The following is a 22956-nucleotide window of genomic DNA, read 5'->3' as shown; positions in this document are numbered from 1 at the left end:
CTCTTGGCTCTCCAGCCCGGCCAGCTGGAATCCAGGAGATGCTGGTTGGAGAAGATACTACCAGGTGTCCCCTAGTGATCTGCTCTCCTACCCTCTGAAAGTTTTTCTAGGCCAACAGCCACTTAGCTAAAGATTAAATCTCCCAGCCCCTCTTTCAGCTACGTGTGGCCATGGGACTAGATTCTCATCGATGTGAGAGGAAATGATTGGTGCAGCTTCTAGCTTGGGCCCCTAAAAGGAAGGAGCATGCCTTCTTCTTCTCTTTATTATTATTATTTTTTATTTGGGGGCTGCACTGGTGGCATACGGAGGTTCCCAGGCTAGGGGTCAAATCAGAGCTGCAGCTGCTGGTCTACACCACAGCAACAGCAATGCAGGATCTGAGCTGCATCTGTGACCTACACCACAGCTCACGGCAATGCCGGATCCTTAACCCACTGAGCGAGACCAGGGATCAGACCTGCATCCTCATTGATACTAGTCGGATTCATTTTGCTGTGCCACAGCGGGAACTCCCTCTTCTTCTCTTTAAACGTTCCCATGCCCTGGTATTAGAACATGACAGCAAGCCACGTCCTAACTGTATAGATACGAGGAACAAGATGGCAAGATCTTGGTCCCTGACACCGCTGAAGCACCAGGCCAGCCTTCGTGTTCACACCCATCTAACTTGCCAGAGCAGCTTAGCCTGTGCTCTGACTAATATGGACGGTAAACGGCACACACAACTTGGGCCACAGAAACGGCCTGGGAGAGAGTGTGACTGGATCAGGCTGTTGAGGAAACACAAACACAGACAAACGTCCCTCCAGGTCAGCTGGGGAGTCGGGGAGTGCTCTGGGCCAGGACAGCAGTGTGGAGAAGAGACATACGAGGAAGGGGAGAAATGAGCTTTCTGGAACTTGCAGTCTGGCTCAGCCACAGAACCCACGTGAACAGCAACAGGGGAAGAACATTTCACAGCCACAGTGAGCGAGGCATGTAAAATGCAATAGGACTAAATGTAACGTCGTGATAGAGGTGCACGTGCTACAGAGACGTCACTGTCCCCTTTCGGCCTCTGAGCACGCTTCTTCTCTTCCTCAAGGGTCACTTCCTCAGTGACGCCTTCCCTGAAGTGCACCTGTTATCACGCTTCACTGTATCTGCTTGCAGGTCCATTTTGCATGTCTCGTAAACCCTCACGGCAGGTCTGGCATCTTTTGGCTCCCATAGCACCCGGGTTGGTGTCTGACCACATATACTCAAGAGATATTTGTGGGATAAATGAATGAGGACCAGAGAAAACCCAGCCAGGGAAGGTAGAGTGGACCTGGGAAAGGGGAGTCCTGAGTTGGAACTTCAAGACTGGGAGCCACGGAGTTCCCATCATGGCTCAGCTGTTAACGAACCCGACTAGCATCCATGAAGAGGCAGGTTTGATCCCTGGCCTCGCTCAGTGAGTTAAGGATCTGGCGTTGCCATGAGCTGTGGTGTAGGTCGCAGACACGGCTCGGATCCCACATTGCTGTGAGCCTGGCATAGGCTGGCGGCTACGGCTCCGATTGGACCCCTAGCCTGGGAACCTCCATATGCTGCGGGTGTGGCCCTAAAAAAAAAAGACTGTGAGACAGGCTGTTCCAGCTCATGATGATGGAGGGGGGGCGGGGGGTCAGCTCAGGTGGGGGTGGGAGGAAGCTGGACAGGAGGGTCTGATGTGGAGTTGGGGTCTCCTCTCCCAGCTCGTCCCTCCTTGGCCCCCCTCCCCCACGCCCAGGCCCTCACCTCCTTCATGGTATCGATGGAGGCGAAGTACTTGGACCACCAGTCCAGCATGCTCTCATCCGGCTCCTCCTCCTCTGGCTCTTCGGAGCTGCCCTTTTTCTTCTTCTTCTTCCTCTCCTTCTCCTCGTCAGCCTGGAGGGTTGGCCAGGTCCAGAGTCCTGCTTACGTCCCTGCGCCCTGGCCATTCTTGGAGCCCTGGGCAATCTCAGAGACCCCCATCCCTCCTGACCGTCTGCTTCTGGGAACCCCTGGGCTCCAGAAGGTTCTGTGGAGCCACCAAAGCCAACGGGGAGAGCTTTGTTTTGTGGAAGTGGGTGCCACGGCCCAGAGAGGGTCATGACCTGCCCACGTGAGCCACCAGCCAAGTGGAATTAGCACCCAGGAGTTCCCCTCTGACCTTTGGAGGGGTGTGCTGCTGGGACCGTCAGGGGCTGCGGGTGACCCAGTCCCCAGTGCTGCTCCCCTGCCTGATAGCCTGTGTAGGGGAGGGTCCTCTCTTCCCAGAGCCCCCTGAGGGTCTCCACACTCACCACATCCACCTTGACGACGGCGTCGGAAGTCTGCAGAGGGAACCAAGGAGGCGAGGACAGGCTTAGCCCCTGGGGCCGGAAGTGACAGGCAACCCGGGAAAGTGGAGGAGAGGGAGCTCACGCAGGACGCTGCCTGTGTGAGTGGGAGTGCTTGTGCTCACAAGGCCAGTTCTGAGTCTGAGGAAGGTCTGCCTCGAAGACGTTTCCTCAGATCTTCCAGGGCGGTGGTTTGCAGACCTGGCTGCATATTGGAATTACTGGGGGCTTTTATTTAATTTTAATTTTTTTTTATTTTTAATTTTTGGGCCACAACCTCGGCATGCCGAAGTTTCTAGGCCAGAGCAGTGACAATGCCAGGTCCTTAACCCACTGAGCCACCAGGGAACTCCCTACTGGAGGCTTTTAAACATGGTCATTTGCGGGGATCCACTGAGTCCACAAGGGGGTCCTGGGTGCCAGGTTAGTTGCAAATTCCCCAGATGGTTGCAATGGGCAGGCGGTGTCGGGGTTGCGGGGGCGGGGGGAAGCTGACAGGGCGCGTGGGAGACGACATGCGGTGATGTTGGCTAGATGAATGGCAAGCACCTTCACCATCAGGTAGACACACAATTAGACAGCTGAAGAGGAGCCTGGTGAAAATGGCCCCACCAGAGCCCAGGGCCTGGGGGTGACAGGAAAGCACAGGTCTGTGCCATTCTGTTTGTTCACTGATGGCCTGAAATGAGGGGTCTCCCCCCCGCTCCCTGCCCAGAAGGACGAGGCTCCTCAGGGAGGAGCTGGGGAGCCTGGGAGCCGAAGGGATGTGGCATCTCCAGGTGCATCCCTGGAGACCCTGGCAGTGCCATCCCAGGACTGCGGGCCAGGCACCGGGCCCAGGCTGCTCCCCTTTCGGAGAGCCATGGCCCGCGCCAACTCAGCTGGTTGGCTGGGACTCTTTGGGGACCAGGATCAAGGGGGGAAAGAAAGATCCTTTCGGCCCCAGCTCAGATCTCAGAAGCTAGGAGACGCCCCAGGCTGCGTGAAGCACGAGGCCAGGACTGGGATTTGGAGACAGTGCTGGGGAGAAAGCCCGCTTCCTGCGCCTCTGTCCTGTCTGGACTCTGGGAGGGCCCGTTCCAGGCGGCCTCCATCCTGCCCTCCCCTGCAGACACTCTCTCTGCATCCGAACACCCAGGTGACCACCTCGCTCTGGGAGACAAGCAGCCCCAGTCCCAAAGCCAGGAGGAAGAAGGAGTTGCCACCTAGCACTCCTGCCCCACCCCGGGCTGGGGGAGGGTTGTGTGGGAATGGCTGGGAAGGAAAACCAGGGGCCTTCTGGAAAAAACACTGGCTTTTGCACAAGGAATCCACTGCCTTTGGTGCTGTTTGCTGGAATAAAAATAACCTCAGGCTAACACTTCCCGCAGTTGCTGCTCTCTCTGGGTCTCATGCCTGTGCACCATGTGTTCGTATACGTGTGTACACCTGCACACACACACACACACATGCACGCAGGATTGAGTCTCGTCTAGGCTGGGGCTGTGTGCACAGGCCATCAGGGTCAGCCCTGGCCCGTCACAAGCCGGAGGAATGACTTAATGTGTTGTCTCGGGGTGGAGCGGCCCCGCTCTGGGAAGGTGTCACCTGCAGTTACACGACCACGGCCAGTGCAGGACGGACCCCAGGCGCCTTACCGCGTCCAGCTGCACCATGGTCTCCAGCTTCTTGACGGGCACCTCTGGCTCCATGTTCACCACGACCTCCCCTGCGGGGCGAGAGGGGCGGCCCGCCTTGTACAGCACGCGGCAGCCCTGGGGGAGCCTGCCTGGATAGAGAGATGGACAGACGGAAAGACAGACGGGGGCGAGGGAGCAGGAGAAACAGGGAGAGTCAGGGGTGGCCAGGAGGACCGGAGGCCTGGCGCTGACTCTGGAGCCTTCTGATGGGAGAGGGAGGCATGGGACAGCTGAGAAGAAAGAATGGGCACGAGGCGACGGAGGAGGCGAGCTGGCGAGGAGGGGAGATGCGCCGAATGACACAGTGGAGGCCGGGACAGAGGGCCTGGGGCTCTCCAAGAACTGGCCAAGGAGGCCGGTTTTGCTTCCTTAGATCTAAGGACGGCCGGTCCTTTCCGGCTCTAGCCTTTGGGTAGCCCCGGGGCCGCCTTCCTCCCCAACTCCCACGTGGGGACACCCTCGAGGAGGAAGCCACTTGGCCTGGGCCCGAGCCCCTCTGGGGGCCTCGGGGTGCGGCCGTACCCGAGGTGTTCCAGTTGGGGGCCGAGCGGTCCGGGGGCCGGTAGATGAAGCGCCGCAGGGAGCTGACGGCGTGGGAGCCGACCAGGGTGTAGCGGCCGAAGGCCCGGCAGTCCACCACGCGGATGTTCAAGGGCGGGTGCAGGAGCTCGTTCTCGGGGAGGTCCTGGGCGCAGGGCCAGGGAGTCTGAGCCCAGGGAAGGGGCGGAGGCACCGGCCACGCCGGCTGCACCCGCTGCACTCAGCTCTGCCCATCCATGCCCAGGCCCGCACCCACCACTTCAAACCACTTGACGAGGGTGTTGAAGTTGGGGTTCTTCTTATAATTATGGATCAGGGACGACTGCACCCCCTTCCCTGCACACTCGATGTCCACTCGCGGCCGGTCCACCTGGGCCAGGTTCACCCGCTTCAGGTCCCGCAGGCCCCAGAACAGCACCTGTGTGGGGCAGGGCAGGTGGGGGATGAGGACAGTCCCTCAGTCAAGGGCGCTAGCTGTGGATGGGGGTGGGGGTGGGGGGATGTGTGTGTTGGGGGGGTGGGCCATGCACCAGGAGGGCCCGGAGACCCGAAGAGGGGCAGGTGTCCTGAAGGGGCTGCAGGTTGAGGGTGGGTGTGGGGCGGACGATAGGGCCAGGAAAGGTCCCGAACCGTGGTAGGGTGACCCAGTGCAGAAGGGGCAGGCAATGGGCAGGTGGGAGCCTGGGTCTGCTGCTGGCTCCCGGGTGTGACTTTGGGCCAGTCACTTCTTCTGGGGCCTTCTGCATCCTTATCTCAAAAACAAGGTGTGGCCTGAGGTTGCTGAAGACCCTGGAGTTTGATGCTAACAGCGTAATGTGTGCGTATGACCCCTGATGGAGAGAGAGTGAGGCGGGCCAGGAAGCAGAGCAGAGCAGGGCGTGTTCAGGGCACCGACGGGAGGGGCCGAGCAGCGTCTTCACACACCTCGATCCGGTACTTGCTGAGCACAGGCCGGATACCCACGGGCACAGGCATGATGGGACCTCGGTCCATGTCCACCGGGCCATTGATGGGCGGCAGGTCGGCCTTCCCTGCCGGCCCAATCTAGGGGGAGGGAGACACAGTGTCACCTCCTGGGGAGCCTGGGGAGAGGGCGCTCTCTCTCCCCAGAATTACCAGCAATGTGATCAGCAAGGCGAACAGCCCAGGTCCCCAAGAACCATGCCCCAACCTCAGTCCCGACAGGCCTCACAGCAGGATGGGGAGAAGAGAGGTCCCTGGCCCGGCCCCCTCCTCCCTGCGGCCCCACCTGCAGCAGCTCAAAAGCAGCCAGCAGGTCCCCAGCCGTGGCGTTGCCGCGGTAGATCTGGTAGTACTCGAGCTGGGGCGGGAATCGGGGCGGACAGTACGCCTCGTCTGCCATCTTCACCAGGGGCTTGGCGAAGGTCCGGCCCATGAAGTCGGCTTTGCCCTGATGTGACCAACAGCGAGGTGGCCTCTCAGTGTTTGAATTTACGAAGCACATTCACACCAGGGATCTCACTCGGTCCACCATAGCCCACGCAGCGGCAGGTGTGAGCACCCCTTTTTATAGATGGGGAAACCCAGCCTTGGGCTGGCTCCTGGCCGTGCGGGCAGTGAATGGCACACGCAGGACTAGAAATAGCTGTTCCTACCTCTAGTACTCACCTGGGGTGCTGCAGTAGCTATGGTGGCTTATAGTAAGTGGCCCCCCAGCTCTGGAGGGGTCACTCCAATCCTCCACCCCCGATACCCGAGCTCCCAGGGAGAGTTATGAGGCTGTTGCTGACTGTGGTAGGTGCGGTGGGGGTGGGGGGGGACCCGCTAGGTTGGGGACAACAGGCCTTTCTGGAACACCTGGGCCTGGTTTGGTCTGTCTGTGTCGGGTGGTGGGGACGCCCCAGCCTCTCTCCTCTCTGAAGCCCCAGAGGCCCACAGTACTGGGAAGGGGTCGGGCTGTGTGACATGACAGGAGACAATGGGGCCTCCTGGACGGCCTGGTCAGCAGCCCGGAATCCCAGCTTCCCAGCAAGCACCCTGGCCAAGGGGCTGTGGGGTGGCCCGGGGAGGTGGCCACCAGCGCAGGTGCAGTGAGGGGAGCGGGGGTTAGTCCCTGGTGCCAAGCCTATACCATGGTGTCCTGGTCATAGATCTCGATGACAATGATGGGGGGATCGTCCCGCAACTCGTGGGCTTCGCCATAGAGCTCCAGGTTGTCGAACACCAGCATCTGGTCCCAGGTGGGGCACAGGGTCTCATTCAGCACCTGCAGCGAGGGGCGGGGGAGACAGGTAACGAGTGGTGCTAGGTGGGCAGATACATGAGCGGGAGTCACCGCTCATCCTTGTGGCTCCTGGGGGACTGGTGTGTGTGTGTGTGTGTGTGTGTGTGTGTGTGGGAATCTTGTGGGAATCTTTTTTTTTTTTTTTTTGGTTAGTTCATTAGTTCATGTCTTTTATTAACCAATAAACAATTACTTGTCTTCGGATTTGTTGAAACAATAGGTCAGATAGTATGTGCCACAATAATGTCTGTCAAAGTGGCTGGCTGGAAAAACTCCGGCACCGCATTCACCTGAAGGGCGCTGCCAAGGAAGAGGACTAATTTTGCCGTTCTCATCCCCCGTGTCATATTTCAGGACAGCCAGCTTAACCTTCTTTCTCCTCTGCTGCTCTTTTTGGGAATGGTGCAAGACTTCTTCCTTCTCTCGACGTCTCACTACAAGATGAAGAGTGGACTCCTTCTGAAGGTTTTTTTTTTTTTTTTTTTTGGTCTTTTTGGCCTTTTCTTGGGCCGCTCCTGCAGCATATGGAGGTTCCCAGGCTAGGGGTCGAATCGGAGCTGTAGCCGCCAGCCTCTGCCAGAGCCACACAGCAATGCAGGATCCGAGCCGCATTTGCAACCTACACCACAACTTACGGCAACGCCAGATCCTTAACCCACTGAGCGAGGCCAGGGATCAAATCCGCAACCTCATGGTTCCTAGTCGGATTCATTAGCCACTGCGCCACGACGGGAACTCCTCCTTCTGAATGTTGTATTCAGACACAGTATGTCCATCTTCCGGTTGCTTGTCAGCAAAAGATCGGTCTTTGCCGCTCAGGAGGAATTCCTGCCGTCTCCTGGGTCTTGGTCGTTTCCTTTTCTATTGCATCCGAGGGTTCGACTTTGAGATTGGTGGTCTTGGCCGTAAGGTCTTCAAAATAGCGGCATCCTGGCAGATCCGAAAGCTTGTGGGAGTCTTCAAATGAGGCTAATGTGAGGTCTGCCCCTGCTCCCCCGCCGCAGTGTTGTCCCTGTCTTCTGTGCTGAGCGTAACCACAATGAAAGCTTCCACCAGTGTGGCCCAGCCCTGCAGTTATTGCAAGGTTCCCCTCTAAGGGTCCGGGGTCCTGGCTGATCTGTTTCTCCAGGTCCATGGAGCTCACAGCCCCCCACAGTGCTCTCAAAGCCAGAGCCACTCCCGCCGCCCCCTGGCTCTCACCTCTGTGCACTGACTCTGGTTGATGAAGAAAACACGGGCAAAGGGGTCCGAGAGGCCGCTGCTGTCGGCGGCAAAGAGGCTGCGAGCCTGGTACATGTGGGCGCGGAGCTGGAAGGCCTGCTTCTCTGCGGAAAAAGCAGGCTGAGGTTCTGGGAATGGGCAGTCCCACCAGCACCCGCCCCTGGCCCAGGAGTCCTCACTCACTGGTGTAGACCAGGCTGATGGGGGGGAAGGAGGGCAGGCCGAGGCCCTGGGCCGCCTTGACCTCCTCGAAGCCGCAGGGCAGACCGCACAGGAAGTCCTTGCGCTGCTTGCTGAGGCCCAGCCACAGGTAGAGCTCCAGCTTGGCCTGCACCGTCCAGCCCGCCGAGCCAAAGCCCCGTTTCCCGGGCAGCTGGGTGGGGGTGGAGGTGCGGGGTCAGCTGCAGGAGCCCATGGGGTGAGGAAGGGGCAGGGGGCTGGTGGAGGCTGTGGTCAGAGGGTCCCCCGCGCCCTCTGCAGCCACCCCACTGGGCTGTGGGGCGGGGAACACTGTGCAGAGGGGATGGGCAGTCTGGGGACCCCTCCCCCAATTCTCTCCAACTCTTCTCTGAGCGCTTGGTCAGCTCGGCCTGATAGACCCAGGGGTGCAGGTGCTGCTCCCGCCATGGGGAACCCTGACCCCTTGAAAGAAGCCCGCACCCCAGCCCCTCCACCCTCTAATCTCGCTCCGCTTCCTGCACCTTGAGGAAGAGCGTCTTGACCTTGGCGCAGTCCTTGCCCAGCTCCTCCTCCACGACGGAGAAGAGCAGGTCCTTGGAGGGCACCCGGGCGTAGGCGATGCGCTTGTTGTTGCTCATCATCCAGATGAAGACATCGGGGATGCTGTGCTGGGGCTGCGGCGGGGCGGGGCCAGTGAGGGAGGGGGCCCGCCTCTCGGCCAGACCTGGACCCGGGACCCCCAGCGCTGAGTCTTCCTTCTCCTCCCACCGATCCAGTGGGAAGAACACGCGAAGGGTGAAAGGCTGGGTCACCCCTGTCCCCCCAGTGGCTGTCAGAGTGGGAGGGGCCTCCCGGGGGGTCTGGACCAGCCCTTCTGGTGCAGCTGCCTCGGGTCACTCTGGCTGGGGGCTGGCGCCCGCTCTGGACGTGCCAACAGGGGGCACACCTCGTCTGCCAGGAAGCGCAGCTTCTGTAGGAAGTTCTGGCACAGCCTCAGCTTGTCCCGCAGCGTGTGCCGCTTCACCTGTGCCCGCAGGGTCTTTGCCTGCTGCCCCATGCTCTCCTGCCAGGGTCAGGGGTGAAAGTGGGGTTCAGGTCATGACCCATGAGGGAGGGGCTATGACTTCAGAGACGGGTGTCCCCCGACCGCCCCAACTTGGTTTCACTTTTGGCCTCCAGACCCTCCCTCCGCCCCCGGTGTGGTCCAGCTGCGTCCTCACCAGCTCCCGCATGCAGGACTTGAGGCGCTCCCGGTCTAGCCTGGTGCGGGATGAGTGGCCCTGGTCCTTGTCCGCGAGGGAGAGGAAGCGGCTGGGGGGGTGGTGTGAGCAGGGCTGAGCAGAGCCCACCCACCAGCAGGAGGCCTGCAGATAGATGCCTCCTTCTCTGCCACCCTCTAGCCCCACCCCTGCTTCCGCCCCATGGGCAGCCCTGCAGCTCACTAGCAGCCACAGCTCAGCTCCTCCAGGACGCCCCGCAGTCGTCGCTCCGGGTAGGACTTCTCCGTTTTGATCATCTCCTGCACATCATTCAGGCCTTCTTCCTGTGAACCAGGAGTGTGAGCCCCCCCTCAGACTCCCTAAATATCTGTCCCCTTCATCAGGGGGTTGAGGGGCTGGTGCCCTGTGACCTCCCATGAATGCCATCTCCGAGTGTCCTGCCGTCGTAAGAAAACTACCGATTTTCCAAGTTCTGTTTGGAGAACCTGGAAGCCTTCATGTTCGTGAGTCTTCGGTTCCTAAAGGAAGAAGCCACCTCCGGGCCCTGAGTCTGGGGTCCTGGTGGACTCACAGGGGCTGGACAGAACTCAGGGCTAGATGCAGGGGGTGGGGGCGTGCAGGCCAGAGACAGCGGGGTTGGCCAGCCGCCTCCAGGGACAGGCAGGACTGGATGGGCCAGGATTCCCAGACTCCACCCACTCCAGGGAGCCCTCGGGCCCTCCAGTGCTCCTGGGACATTCCGACTGTCCCTCCCCCACCTCGACGGCAGGCTGCTGGACAGAGAGGCCTTGTGTGCTGCAGGGGAGGTGTCCGAGCTGGACGAGGCCCTCGGAAGCACAGCCCCCTCCACCTTTTCCCTCCCGCCCCTGGCCGGGCCCTGACCAGCTTGTCTGCGATGTGGTCCATGATGTTGGCGTTGTAGAGACGGCGGCGCTGGTCCGGCCACCAGCTCTTGATGTAGATGCAGGGCTTGCGCTCCAGGTAGGGCAGATGGAAGTAGTTCCTGTGGGGGTTGGGGGGAGCGGGTGAGGGGTTGAGGACTGGGCACCCAGGGAGGCTGGCGGTGGGCAGACCACGAGGGGATGGAAGGCAGCAGGCAGGGCCTCCCAGGACTCTCTGTCCCGCCTGGCCCACCTGTCGGTGATCTGGGGCCGCATGGGCGGGGTGGAGGAGACTGAGGCCAGGTCCCCGCCCTCGTCCGGCTCGTCGTCACTCGAGTTCTGGATCAGATCGACTTCCTCCTCGTCCCCGGGTTCCTTCCGGGGCTTAGGCCGCTGGGGTCGTGATAGGCCGTCGACTTCGTTGCCATAGTTGCCTGGAGGCAGAAGGGGACTCGTGTGTGTGTGTGTGTGTGTGTGTGTGTGTGTGTGTGTCTGTGTGTGTGTGTCTGTGTGTGTGTGTACACACAAGGGCCCAGAATCCTTTTCCCACCAGCTGCCCCGCCCCTGCCCCTAATCCAGGGGTTCGTGGGAAGGAGGAGAGGAAGTCAGAGGATGGAGCAGGTGCTGGGGACAGACACGACAGAACACTAGCCAGAGGAAGGGCCCACGTCCCCTCTCTTGCAGAGATCTTAAGAGGAGCCCTGATGGCTACTGCGTTCAAGGTCAGGCCCAGGATGTGGCCTGACTGCCACTGTCTCCTCTCCAGCCGCCTGAGGGCCTCGCTCCCTTCTGCAGGGAGGGCTTCTTCCCACCCCCACTCCCATGTCCCAAGTACAGCCCAGGCCTTGGTGGGGCGGGGGCGCCAGACAGCAGGTGCGGGAAGTGGTCCAAGCGCCCCTCCCCCAGGACCAGGGGCCGGGCCTGGCGGTTACCTCCCTGTAGCCCCCAGGCCTGACGGCCCTCTGCATGCCCAGCTCTCACCTATGGTGACCTCAAAGGTGATGGGCTTGTCTCCGTTTTTCCGGTCAATCATTGAGGCTTCCAGGAAGGCTCCGAACAGAAAGAATTCTTCCGTTTTCCCCGTGCAGCTCTGTGGAGGAGGCGGTTCACCCCACCCCCAAGTTTAACGGGGATGCTGGGCCTGGGGCCAGGCCTCCGCCTCCCCTTCACAGACGGGCCCTGGGGGCTGAGGGTCGGCAGCATCCCACCCAGCTGTGGAGCTAGGAGGCCAGGCCCCGAAGGCCCAATTCTTTTCTCCCTCCGGCCCGCATGTCCCTGGAGGAAGGGCTGCTCTGTCCAACTCGAAGACAGCCACAGCCAGGAACGGGGCAGACACGAGGTTCCACCATGGGCTCCCCGGGCAGAGCCCGGGCACAGGCAGTGGCAAGGGACAGAGGTCCTGCTGGGGGACCGAGTGGGGCCCTGCTTCCTGGGGAGGGAGGCTTCATCCTGGGGTCCGGCCCCCCGTGGCAGGCAGGTGGCTGTGGCGGGAAGGGCGCTGAGCGGGGGGCCTCACCTCGGAGACAGGAGTAGTCTGCTCCAGCTGCACCTCCGTGGAGCTGGTGAGCTCGGGGTTGGAGGTGTCCAGGATCTCCACAGCCAGGCCCAGCATGAGGCGGGCGCGGAAGGACACGCCTTCGCCCAGGCCCTCGTTCAGGTCCTGGTGCTCGTCCAGCAGCGTGTAGTTGCGTGTGGAGCCGTACATGTTCACCCAGGCGGGGCCCAGCGTGGGCAGGAAGCCTGCGGGCCGGGGGCAGAGGGTGGAGGGGCTCACTCGGTGGAGGAACCGCTGTGGGGGGGCTCCTGGTCTGCACCTCCTGGTTCCTGAGCCGAGGACCACATGCCTTGCTCGGCCCAAGGTCTGAGGCAGGAGAGGGCCCGTGGCGGGGGCTGTGCGGTGGCCTTCGTGTGTCTGCTTGTTCTCAGCAGGGCCTGAGCTGCCTGTGCTGCTCCCCCGACACCCCACATCCATTTCTGGGCAGCAAAGTCATGCTCCTGGCCTCCCAGTGCTTGTTACAGGGGCTGCCTTACAAGCTACTGGAAGGACATACCCCAGCACCTCCCCAGCTCCTCAGCCTGGCCTCGGGCCCTTTGTCACCTGTGCAGACCTGCGGGCCCCCAGGGTCTCACTCTGCTTCTGCAGGCCCCTTCCCTCCTCCCTGAAGCGCCTCCCACTTCGCCTTGGCCTATTACAGCTTCCTTCTATTACAGGGCTTCCTCCACGAAGCCCTCCTAATTCCTAGTCCCAACTGTTTTTCTCCCATTGGGATTTGTAATGTCTCGTGTGTGGCACGGATCCAGTTCTGCCTTATGTGTTTGGTCTGGGTTTTGGTCTGCCTCGTTTATAAAAAACAGTACATAATTAAAAAAAATTGAGATATACATCATGTAACATAAATTCACCACTTTCAAGTATGCATTTCAGTGGCTTTTAGTGTCTTCACAATGTTGTTCGACTACCCAGGACATTTTCATTCCCCTCAAAAGAAACCCTGTACCTTTTGAGCAGTTTGTCTCAGCTGCCCTGCCCACCCCCCAACCCCCTGCAACCATTTCTCTACTTTCTTTTCTTTTCTTTTCTTGTCTTTTTAGGGCCACACCCACGGCATATGGAAGTTCCCAGGCCAGGGGCTGAATCAGAGCTGTAGCTGCCGGCCTATACCCCAGCTCACGGCAATGCCAGATCCTTAACCCACTGAGCAAAGCCGGGGATCGAACCTGAGTCCTCATGGATACTAGTCGGATTTGTTAACCACTGAGCCACAACGGAATCTCCCATCTCTCTACTTTCTATCTTTAGGGACTTGCCTATTCCGGACATTTCATACAAATGGAACCATACACTCTGTGGCCTTTTGCACTTTCTGCCTCAAGCTTTGAGCATCTGGCAGCACATCTGTCTCCGTCCCCCTTAGTGAGCACCCCAAGCATGGGATGGATTCCTTCCTTGCTCTGGATCCCTGGTACCCATCTCAGTGCCCAGGTGCCAGGAGGGCTCCGTCCCCACCAGTCCCCACAAGTCTGCAGAGAGGTGCTATGGCAGCAGTACACATAATACATGTAACAGGTATGTAAACATACGTACATACACAATCTCTATTATTTTCATTTCACAGGTGGGAAAACGGGCACCAAGGTCACGCAGCTTCTAACTGTCAGAACTGGGGTTCAAATCCCGGTGGCCTGGCTCAGGCAGGCCCAGGCAGCTCCGTGTGGACCTGAGCCATGAGTCTCCACCTCTTTTCCTTTTTTTTGTTCTTTCATAGGGCCACACTGGTGGCATATGGAGGTTCCCAGGCTAGGGGTTGAATCGGAGCTGCAGCTGCCGGCCTACACCACAGCCTCAGTAATGTGGGATCCAAGCCACATCTGCGACCTGCACCACAGCTCACAGCAACACCGCATCCCTAACCCACTGAGCAGGGCCAGGGCTCGACCCCGCATCCTCATGGATACAAGTTGGGTGAGTTACTGCTGAGCCATAGTCAGAACTTCCCCACCTCTCTTGAGGCCAGGGCTGCGGCAGCCCCTGCGCATGCTCCGTGCCCTTCAGGCCGAGTGCAGGGGGTGGCGGTGTGGGGGGGTTTCATTGACTCCAGCCTTCAGCCCCGCCTCCCAGTCCAGCCCCCACCACTGACCTTTGTCTCCATCGTTGGAAATCTTGCGCAGGTCAATGAAGTGGGTGCCGATGGCCACGTCGTTGACCTTGTCTGAGTCCCGGATCTGTACCTTCAAGCGCTTGCAGAGCGGGGGGAACAGGTCTGTAAAGACCACCTGCTCATTCCACAGTGGCTCATAGCTGCTTTTCTGCACCGACGTCTTGCCCTGGTGGGAGGGGGCCAGGGTTAGGGTTTGTGTGCGTGCAGGCATGGGCACGTGTGTGCCTGTGTGTGTGTTTGTATGTGTCATGTGCCTTCGCGTGTACACGTGGCATGCAGTGGGTGGTGTGTCTACGTGCGTGTGCTCATCGCCTCACTCTGCACCGCCCCAGCCTCTCAAGCTCAGTGACCCCCTCTGCTTTTGGTGTCTGTGATCTGGAGGCAGGGAGGACTCCCTAAGGCCCGGCCCGGCCTCCCCTCCAGCCCCTCTGAGCTGGCGCGCCCTCCCTTCCAGAGATGAATGCACCAAGGTGACCAAAGCTCCTGGCTTCTGATTTTGGCCCCACGCCCATCCCCCTACACCCTTGTGCCGGTCATCCTCCGCCCCAGCCCCCTGCACCCTGCACCCCCATACCTTCTGGCCGGCAAAGAAGACTTGCACGTAGGGGTCGACCAGGTCCTTGTTCTCACCGATGAACGCCTTCTTCACGTTGGCCATCAGGCTGGTGTTCATGCGGGGCAGCCCCTCTGCTCGGTAGATTTTCACATAGAACCGGGCCCACTGGCGTTCCGGCGGCACCCCCTCGGGGAGCAGCAAGTTCCTGCCGGCACGTACAGCCAGGGCTGTGGGGGCCAGGCCTGGGCCCCCCATCCTGCCCGGCATCTCCTTACCCCTGGCGCCCGGGACGAAAAGTGTCAAGCACGGCTGAGAAGGGCCGCACTAGGACTAAAGACACCTGAGCTTATGGCACCTGCTCTCGCATGGGATCCTGGGCAAATCTCATCTCTCTAAGCCTTCATTTCCTCACCTTCAAGAAGGGAACAATAACACCCACCTCCCTCAGCCAGGAACTCCTGTATGCTGTGGGTGCAGAAAACAAACCAATAAACAAACCAAACCCCACCCACCTCTCAGGAGTATGATAAGGCTCAGATAGGTTAAAATATACGAGTACTTTGTCAACTGTGGGGTGGGAGACCCATCTTAGTGACATCATCCGCTTTTCTCAGCTTTGGGTCACATCTTTTGTCTCCTCCACGAAAACCTCCCAAGTGGCCACCACTCCCCCTCCCTGGCCCCTGGAAGGCGTGACTCACTAGATCCTGCACTTTTTCGCACTGAATTCAAAGTCCCAGACTATTTTGCAGCAGCCTGCACTTGGTACGGAAGACAAAATCTCTCTGCTCTTCTGGGTTTAGACTCAAGACTCAGCAGCTCTGGGGCTCGGCTCTTTTGTTCCCAATTTGTCACAGTCAGAGGTCTGGATGGCAGAGCACTGTCACCCCTGCCTGTCTTCCGTGAACCCCGCCCATCCTTTCTGTCCCACGAGCCTGCGGACACCGAGGCTGCCTGACCTCGGTCCTCCCAGGGAGAGGAAGGTGGAGGGTGGCATCTCTGGGCCAAGTCCACCCCGGGGGCTCCCTTGGTGGCCCGGGAAGGGCTGGACCAGGTCTCCAGGGGCTGGGGAAGAGGGGCGCCTCACCCCTCGATGTCATCCTCATCCGTCTCGTTGGCCTTGTGGGGCGTCTTGATGTTGTCCCCCTTGCCCACCACGGCGACGTCACACTTCACGTAGCCCTTCAGCCCCGCAGAGATGTCGTCGGGGTCCGACAGGATGGCCCACTTGTGGTGGAACTGGTGCTCTGCAATGGCCAGGGGCACCCATGCTGCACCCACGGACCCCTGCCTCGGGCAGGCCGTGGAGCCCAGAGCCAAGCGCCTTCTTGGCCCCTGGAGCCCACGCCATCAGGTCCCGATCCTGGGGCCACAGCTCTGCCTGCCTCTGGGATAGGGAGACAGAGGTCCCCAAGCAAGGGCGACCGAGGCAAGGTCTGGCCCTGGTCACACACCCAGGCGTGTGGTGTGGCTTCGAGAGCCTCCTGGTCCGTTTCTCTGCCCAAAGCCCTCCCGCCCCACCCCTGCAGTCAGCCTCCCCGTGGCTGCCCCATCACTTTTTGTTGCTTTTTTAGGGCTGCACCCACGGCATATGGAAGTTTCCAGGCTTGGGGTCGAATTGCAGCTATAGCTGCTGGCCTACACCACTGCCACAGCAAGTAGGATCCAAACCACATCTGTGACCTACACCATTGCTCGCGGCAATGCCAGATCCCCAACCCATTGAGCGTGGCCGAGGACTGAACCCTCGTCCCCATGGATTCTAGTCAGACTTGTTTTGACTGCTCCACGACGGGAACTCCCTCGTTCCCCATGTCAAAGCGCCCGAGGTTCCCTTACTTGGGGGAAAGACCACAGGCCTCAGCATTCCTGGGGGCCTCCTGATACACTCTCCCCAGCTCGCAATGTCCATTCCTCCAGCCCCTGCGCTCCTGCCAGACCAAGCTGTTTACTCTCCTATGAATAATTCCCACTGCTGTTTCATATCCCCGCACCTTTGTCACTGCGGTTCTTTGAGCTTGGAATGCCCCCCATCCCAGAATATTCTGCAGCAGCCTGCACTTGGTGCAGAAAACAAAATCTTCTCTGCTCTTTTGGGTTTAGACTCAAGACCCAGCAGCTCTGGGACTCTGCCTTTTCATCCTGATCTTTTTTTATTTTTATTTTTATTTTTTTGGCTGCACCCATGGCATATGCACGTTTCCAGTCCAGGGGTCCAATCGCAGCTATAGCTGCAGCCTCCGCCACAGTCACAGCAATGCAGGATCTGAGCCACATCTGTGACCTACACCACAGCTCATGGCAATGCAGGATCCTCAACCCACTGAGCAAGGCCAGGTATCGAACCCGCATCCCGATGGATACTAGCTGGGTTTGTTACCACTGAGCCATGACGGGAACTCTGACGTGTATAATCTTGGATTTTGGTCTTAGATTTCCTGGTCTGAGTCACAGTTATAATGTGCACCAGCCGGGTGTCGACTAGGCTGAGTCATAAGGAATTGCCAATTTGTTCAACCTAATAGTTTAGTGGCACCTCCAAGACACAACTTCTCTTGGCCTCATTTATCTCATCCGTAGAATGGGAAGGAATGCTGATGGCTCCCTCACTGTTTTGTGACGGTCAAAGGGGACCATCTGGGTGAAATCGTGTTGTCACTGTCAAAGGGCCTGGTGGGGTCATTACTACACCCTCAGTGGCAGGTTCACTTCGGGGACACGGATGGGGCCCGTGTAGTTAGCGCGGTTTGTCTGAGGCACCTTATCTTCCTGGCCCAACCCTCACCAGCCCTCTGGGCCACTCTTTGGGGGTCCCTCGCCCACCCCACAAAGCACTGGCTCAAGCGTTCCCACCGAGCTGCTGAGCAGACCTGGGTCCCTTGACTTGACGGTCCCTTGCTGGTGGATGAGAGTGTTCCCCAGGCTCAGCGACCCTCTGAGCCACCCTGCATGTGGCGTGGAGGAGAAGGTGGCTCCGCAGGGTCTCTGGAGTCTCACAGCCTGACTTCACTGCAGAGCAGCTGGGTGACTGGGGAAGCCCCGGTGCTTCTCTGAGGCCCAGGCTCCCCAACTGTAAAAGGGGCGACGCTGCCCACCCCGCAGGGGCCCAGGGAGTCAGTGCATTTGTATGCAGGCGGGTCACCCATGGCTCTGCTCACCTGAAGGCTGTGTGCACTCAAGGCCCCAGCCGGGTTGAGGGTCCCAGCCAAGCTGAGCCCAGGGCCCGCCGGGGCGGGAAGGACCGCATGCCCCGCGCTCTCAGAGCCGCATGCACCGATACCGCCGGCCGTGCAGCCACTCACCTGGCTGCGAGTACACGGTCCCCACGTCCATTTTGAAGGAGCCCACGAGGGTGCCGCTGCGCAGCAGGTTCTTGGAGTGAATGACCTTCCAGGAAGAACAAGCAACCACGAGTCAGGCTGGACAGGGCTGAGGCTTTCCGTGGGGCGGGGAAGGGCTGGCGGATAGTGGCGCCACCTCACTCTTTCTGGGGACCTGAGCGTCACAGTGAAGCAGGAGGGCAGCTAGCAGGGCAGGGGTGGCTCTCTGAGGCCGAGTGGTGTTTTGCTGCCTGCCAGGTGTGGGGGGGCAGCTTGTACACTCTAAAGAAGCATGTGGCTAATGGGGCGAGAGGGGCCCAAATCCAGCCGGTGCCCTGCTTGCCCGGCTGTGTGTGTGGGTGCGGGTCTGTCTTTTTACGGTTGGCCCGCCGAGAGGGGGCGCTCTTTTCAAGTCTGCACAAAAGTACAGTTTCCGCTAAGAGCCCCACCTGCCAGGGGCTGCTCCCCACTCACCGAGATCTTGATGATCTTGTCGAACATGACATCAGGAGAGACGTGGAAGTCGAAGACGAAGTACTGAGAGGGAAGGACCCAGACCTGCTGTCAGCCGGCAGGCAGAGGCTACGGGCCGGGCCCCACCCTCCTGGCAGCACCGGTCTGCACCCCAGCCATCTCCTCTGAGCTCCGAAGTTTGGATGAGCAGGAGGGGTAACCACTGGTCCCTCCTGACCCTGGGACAGCTGGGAGACGTGTGGCCCTGAGCAACACATCTTCTGGACCTCAGCTTCCTGAGCCGTCCAAAGGGGGTAATGACACCCACCTTAGGGTCCTGTTAGGGGACTTGATGAAATATACGTGATACTGTAGGATGTACTGTGGCTACATGGGCCCCACAGACATCACCATGAAACCTTGATACTGCCTAGGAGAGGCACCCCAAGTTTGGAAGGTTTTTTATTTTGTTTTGTTTTGTTTTTGCTTTTTGCGGCCACACCTGCACCATGTGGAAGTTCCCAGGCTAGGGGTGGAATTGGAGCTGCAGCTGCTGGCCTATGCCACAGCCACAGCCAGATCCAAGCCACATCTGCCACCACAGCAACACTGGACCCTTAACCTGCTGAGCAAGGCCAGGGATCGAACCCATATCCTTATGGATATCAGTTGGGGTTTTTTTTTTTTTTTTTTTTTTGTCTTTTCATCTTTTCTAGGGCTGCACTCACAGCATACGGAGGTTCCTAGGCTAGGGATTTAATCGGATCTGTAGCCGCCGGCCTTTGCCAGAGCCACAGCAATGTGGGATCTGAGCTGCATCTGCGACCTACACCACAGCTCACGGCAACACCCAATCCTTAATCCACTGAGCGAGGCCAGGGATTGAACCCACAACCTCATGGTTCCTAGTCAGATTCGTTAACCACTGCGCCATGATGGGAACTCCACTACTCGGGTTCTTAACCTGCTGAGCCACAAGGGGAACTCCCTCGGGGGTGTTTAAAAGTAAAATAAGGTGAGCCTGAGAACTTGGAACTGATGAACTTAGTCTGCTCTCCATACACATGATGCAGGCAGGACCTGTCCTCTCAGGCTGGGAGCTGCCCCTCGCCATGGCAGTGCCCTCCTCTCTGTCCCGGCCTGGGTGTGTGGGCGCTGGGAATGCAGGTGTGGGCAGGGAGCAGAGGGCCCACTGCTGTGGAGAACTTGTGAGGAGGGAGAAGGAAGAAAAGTTGCTGAAGTGCTTGGAGTAAATGAGAAGAATCTGCTTGCAGCTGCTGGAGGCTCGCACTAGATCACTGTGGGTACAAGTGTCAGCCTCAGAGCTGGAAAGAGTGAGCTTTCACTGTTGGGGCCATCGCTTCCTTTCCTGAGCTTCAGTTTAGGCCTCTGTGATGTGAGCATAACGATCCAGCGCCGCCATGTGGAACCGCTCGGGGCACCAGTCACTATGCTGCTGGGAGGCGTGGTTGTGAATCTGAGTGAAATGACCTGGGTCGAGCATTCAAGCCAGGTGTGCACGTGGTCACTGCACAATAAATACCAACTGCTACCTGTGCCAGCACTGTGCCCGGGTGGTGCTGGCCATGGGGGGACTGGAGCTCTGGAGAGGCCAGTGGGGCAGGCACACAGACACTCAGATGGTAACTGACACCTTGGGACTGGGGAGGTACCCAGGGAGAGGAGGAAGAAGCAGGCCCAGGCCAGGGCTCCAAGAAGGAGCAGCATTTCAGCAATGAGCAGAGGGAGTGATGCCAAGAAAGGTGGTGAGGAGAGGGGCTGGAGGAGGAGAGAGCAAGAGGAGAGTGACACAAGAGGTCCCCAGGGCATGGGTGGCAAGAGGATGGAAGGACCTGGGCAGTCAAGGGAGAGGGGACAATGGTGGATGTTGAACTTAGGGACAGCAAGGTCCTTGATGGCTGGAAGAGGGCAGTTTCAGTAAAGATGGGAAGCAGAAATAACTGGAGGAAATGATGATCACTTGGAGGTACGTGGGACTGAGGAAAGGCAGAGCTAGATGGACAGATGGATGGATGGATGGATAGACGGATGGATGGATAGATGGATGGATGGATAGATAGATGGATGGATGGATAGATGGATGGATGGATGGAAGGATGGATGGATAGATGGATGGATGGATGATGGAAGGATGGATGGATAGATGGATGGATGGATAGATGGATGGATGGATAGATGGATGGATAGATGGATGGATGGATGGAAGGATGGATGGATAGATGGATGGATGTATGATGGATGGATGGATGGATGGATGGGTGGATAGATGGATGGATGGATGGATGGATGGATGGATGGGTGGATGGATGGAAAGATGGATGGATAGATGGATGGATGGATGGATGGATGGATAGATGGATGGATGGATGGATGGATGGATGGATGGATAGATGGATGGATGGATGATGGATGGATGGATAGATGGATGGATAGATGGATGGATGGATGGATGGATGGATGGATGGATGGATAGATGGATGGATGGATAGATGGATGGATGGATGGATAGATGGATGGATAGATGGATGGATGGATGGATGGATGGATAGATAGATGGATGGATGGATAGATGGATGGATGGATAGATGGATGGATAGATGGATGGATGGATGGATGGATGGATGATGGATGGATGGATGGATAGATGGATGGATGGATAGATGGATGGATGGATAGATGGATGGATGGATGGAAGGATGGATGGATAGATGGATGGATGGATGATGGATGGATAGATGGATGGATGGATGATGGATGGATGGATGGATACATGGATGGAAGGATGGATGAATAAATGGATAGATGGGTGGACGGATGGATGGGTGGATGGATGGGTGGATGGATAGCTGATAAGCTTCTAGTTTCTGCCCTTCAGCATAATGGTTTTTCACAGTTATGCTTAGAATATGCTAGAGTAAAATGCCTTATAGGTAAAGGAGGAGGCAAAAGAAAAACAAAGGCAGAGGTGGTGATGTTGAGTGGATGATGTAACGCTGGATTTTTTGGGAGGTGGAGAGAGAAGGAGCCAAGGCAAAGGGGAGAGGCAGTTCAGGCAGAAGGAAGATGCACCCACAGAGAAGGAAGGGGGCGTGGCCTGATCTGTGGACGGTCAGGTTGCTGTGAGTCTCCCTTCACATGAAGACAGGTCCAGGGTCAAGGCCAGGCCAGGTGCCGCAGAGCTGCATCAGCCCTAAGACAGTGAGTCAGTTAAGCTAGAGCTCTGAGCTGTCTGTGCTCATGTTCCTTGTATTTCCTGAGCATATTTCCCTTTTGCAATCAATTAGGAATCTAAGTGCTGTTGATTGTTCTCACCTCCCTTTATTGTGGTTAGTGGCGCCAGAGGCAGGTTCCCATCAACTCAGGATGAGCTGGAAGCATTACACCCTTTGGACCAGAGGGATGTTATAAAAGGAAGAGGAAGGGAAGGGAAAGAAAATTCTAGCTTTGGCATTGGGAGGCATCATGGGAAGATGGTTCAGAGTGCTGGTTCTCGACTAGGAGAGATTTTACCCTCCCAGGGGGCATTTGGCAATGTCTGGAAAGTTCTTGGTGGCTATTCTTGGGTCGAGGGGAGAAGCCAGGGGTGCTGTTCAGCATCCTACAGTGCACAGGGCAGTCCCCTCAGCAAAGAACTCCGCCACAGGGTGGAGTTTGAGAAAATCTGGTTTAGAGGAAATAGAAATGGAACAAATCAGAGTTACTCAGGTTTGTGAAAAAGATAAAAAATGCGATTAGATACAAATTTAAGATGGTCCAAAGATGAGTGGAATACATTGTTTTAGTGGCTATAAATGCAGAGTTTGGCAAATGGTTTCTAGACTGGAACTAGGAGATGCCCTGTCTGCAGCCCCCATGTTGTCAGCATGAACCTGGTGCCCAACCGATGCCCAGGGCATGTGTGTTTCTTCAATGGGGTAAGAATCCATTCAGCAAAGGATTACCAAAGCCCCCCAGGCACGTGGCGGGCCCTGGGTCTGGCTACAGCGAGGCAGGCCAGGAGCCTCCCGGGTCGGACACAAAGGACCAACTGCAACTCCAGGAAGTTATTGTCAGAGAGAGCAGAAGGCCCTGACCCCTGACCTAGAGAGTGCAGGGAAGCCTGCTGAGTGCAAGGACATCCGAGCTGGGCAATGCAGGGTGAGGAGGAGTTTGCTGGGGAGAACCACTGTTTCCTTGGGAAACACTGGAATGAAACATGAGGGGGTGGGCCTGGTGCCAGGTGAGCCCTTCAATCAGCCAAACATGGCTTCTCCACTCTCAGATGACCATGGAAGGCCATGGGGCCCTGACTCCATATCTGTTAGGGAAAAACAGATCTTATCCAGGCCAGAGGCTTTTCTGGTCAGGGATGTGTCCTGACATAAGGTCAGAGGTGTGGAGCCTGAATTTCCTGACTCCTGGATGGTTGCCACATGGGGCTCAGGGGGGTTCTGAAGGGGGGTGTCCCAGCCTGGTGGGCCAGTGGCGACCAGCTGTGAGAACAGGGTCCATCTGTGGTTGTTTAGGAGACTTCCACCAGGCCTGGGCCTTGGCCTGAGTCCCCGTGAAGGGCAGAGGTATGCCTGGCTTTTCTTCCTGAAGGGGCACAGCTGGGGCCTCCACAGTTGCCCAAGAGATACCCTTCCCAGGGAGCGGATGGCGCCCTCAGCCC

At 58.3% G+C, this 22956-nt stretch overlaps 1 protein-coding gene and 1 pseudogene across 9 annotated transcripts in view; both read right to left on the bottom strand.

The window, feature by feature from the left end:
- Positions 1-22956, bottom strand: part of OTOF (otoferlin) — a 107363-nt gene that overhangs the window by 10674 nt on the left and 73733 nt on the right. For 5 of the 9 annotated variants that reach the window (XM_085016139.1, XM_021087729.2, XM_085016138.1 and 2 more), the window contains 23 exons: positions 18306-18368; positions 17814-17898; positions 15599-15758; positions 14530-14716; positions 13935-14121; positions 11813-12036; positions 11278-11386; positions 10550-10730; positions 10298-10418; positions 9638-9738; positions 9416-9506; positions 9142-9258; positions 8717-8869; positions 8199-8388; positions 7995-8119; positions 6642-6776; positions 5799-5960; positions 5474-5593; positions 4806-4967; positions 4532-4694; positions 3968-4038; positions 2295-2324; positions 1765-1896 (listed from right to left, as the gene is read on the bottom strand). In XM_085016139.1, coding sequence (XP_084872265.1) covers positions 1765-1896; positions 2295-2324; positions 3968-4038; positions 4532-4694; positions 4806-4967; positions 5474-5593; positions 5799-5960; positions 6642-6776; positions 7995-8119; positions 8199-8388; positions 8717-8869; positions 9142-9258; positions 9416-9506; positions 9638-9738; positions 10298-10418; positions 10550-10730; positions 11278-11386; positions 11813-12036; positions 13935-14121; positions 14530-14716; positions 15599-15758; positions 17814-17898; positions 18306-18368 — 3069 coding nt within the window. Of the gene's footprint in view, positions 1-1764; positions 1897-2294; positions 2325-3967; positions 4099-4531; positions 4695-4805; positions 4968-5473; positions 5594-5798; positions 5961-6641; positions 6777-7994; positions 8120-8198; positions 8389-8716; positions 8870-9141; positions 9259-9415; positions 9507-9637; positions 9739-10297; positions 10419-10549; positions 10731-11277; positions 11387-11812; positions 12037-13934; positions 14122-14529; positions 14717-15598; positions 15759-17813; positions 17899-18305; positions 18369-22956 lie in introns of all 9 variants that reach the window. The other 4 variants (XM_085016141.1, XM_085016136.1, XM_085016137.1 and 1 more) reach the window with 1 other exon arrangement.
- Positions 6984-7929, bottom strand: LOC146404917 (ubiquitin-ribosomal protein eS31 fusion protein pseudogene; annotated as a pseudogene).

This window comes from Sus scrofa, chromosome 3 (assembly GCF_054392235.1).
Source record: "Sus scrofa isolate SSC_HxYL_T2T_F1_AM1 chromosome 3, Sscrofa_HxYL_maternal_Yorkshire_Landrace_v2.0, whole genome shotgun sequence".
Classification (NCBI taxonomy): Eukaryota; Metazoa; Chordata; class Mammalia; order Artiodactyla; family Suidae; genus Sus; species Sus scrofa.
This window is presented reverse-complemented; position numbering and strand designations above follow the sequence as displayed.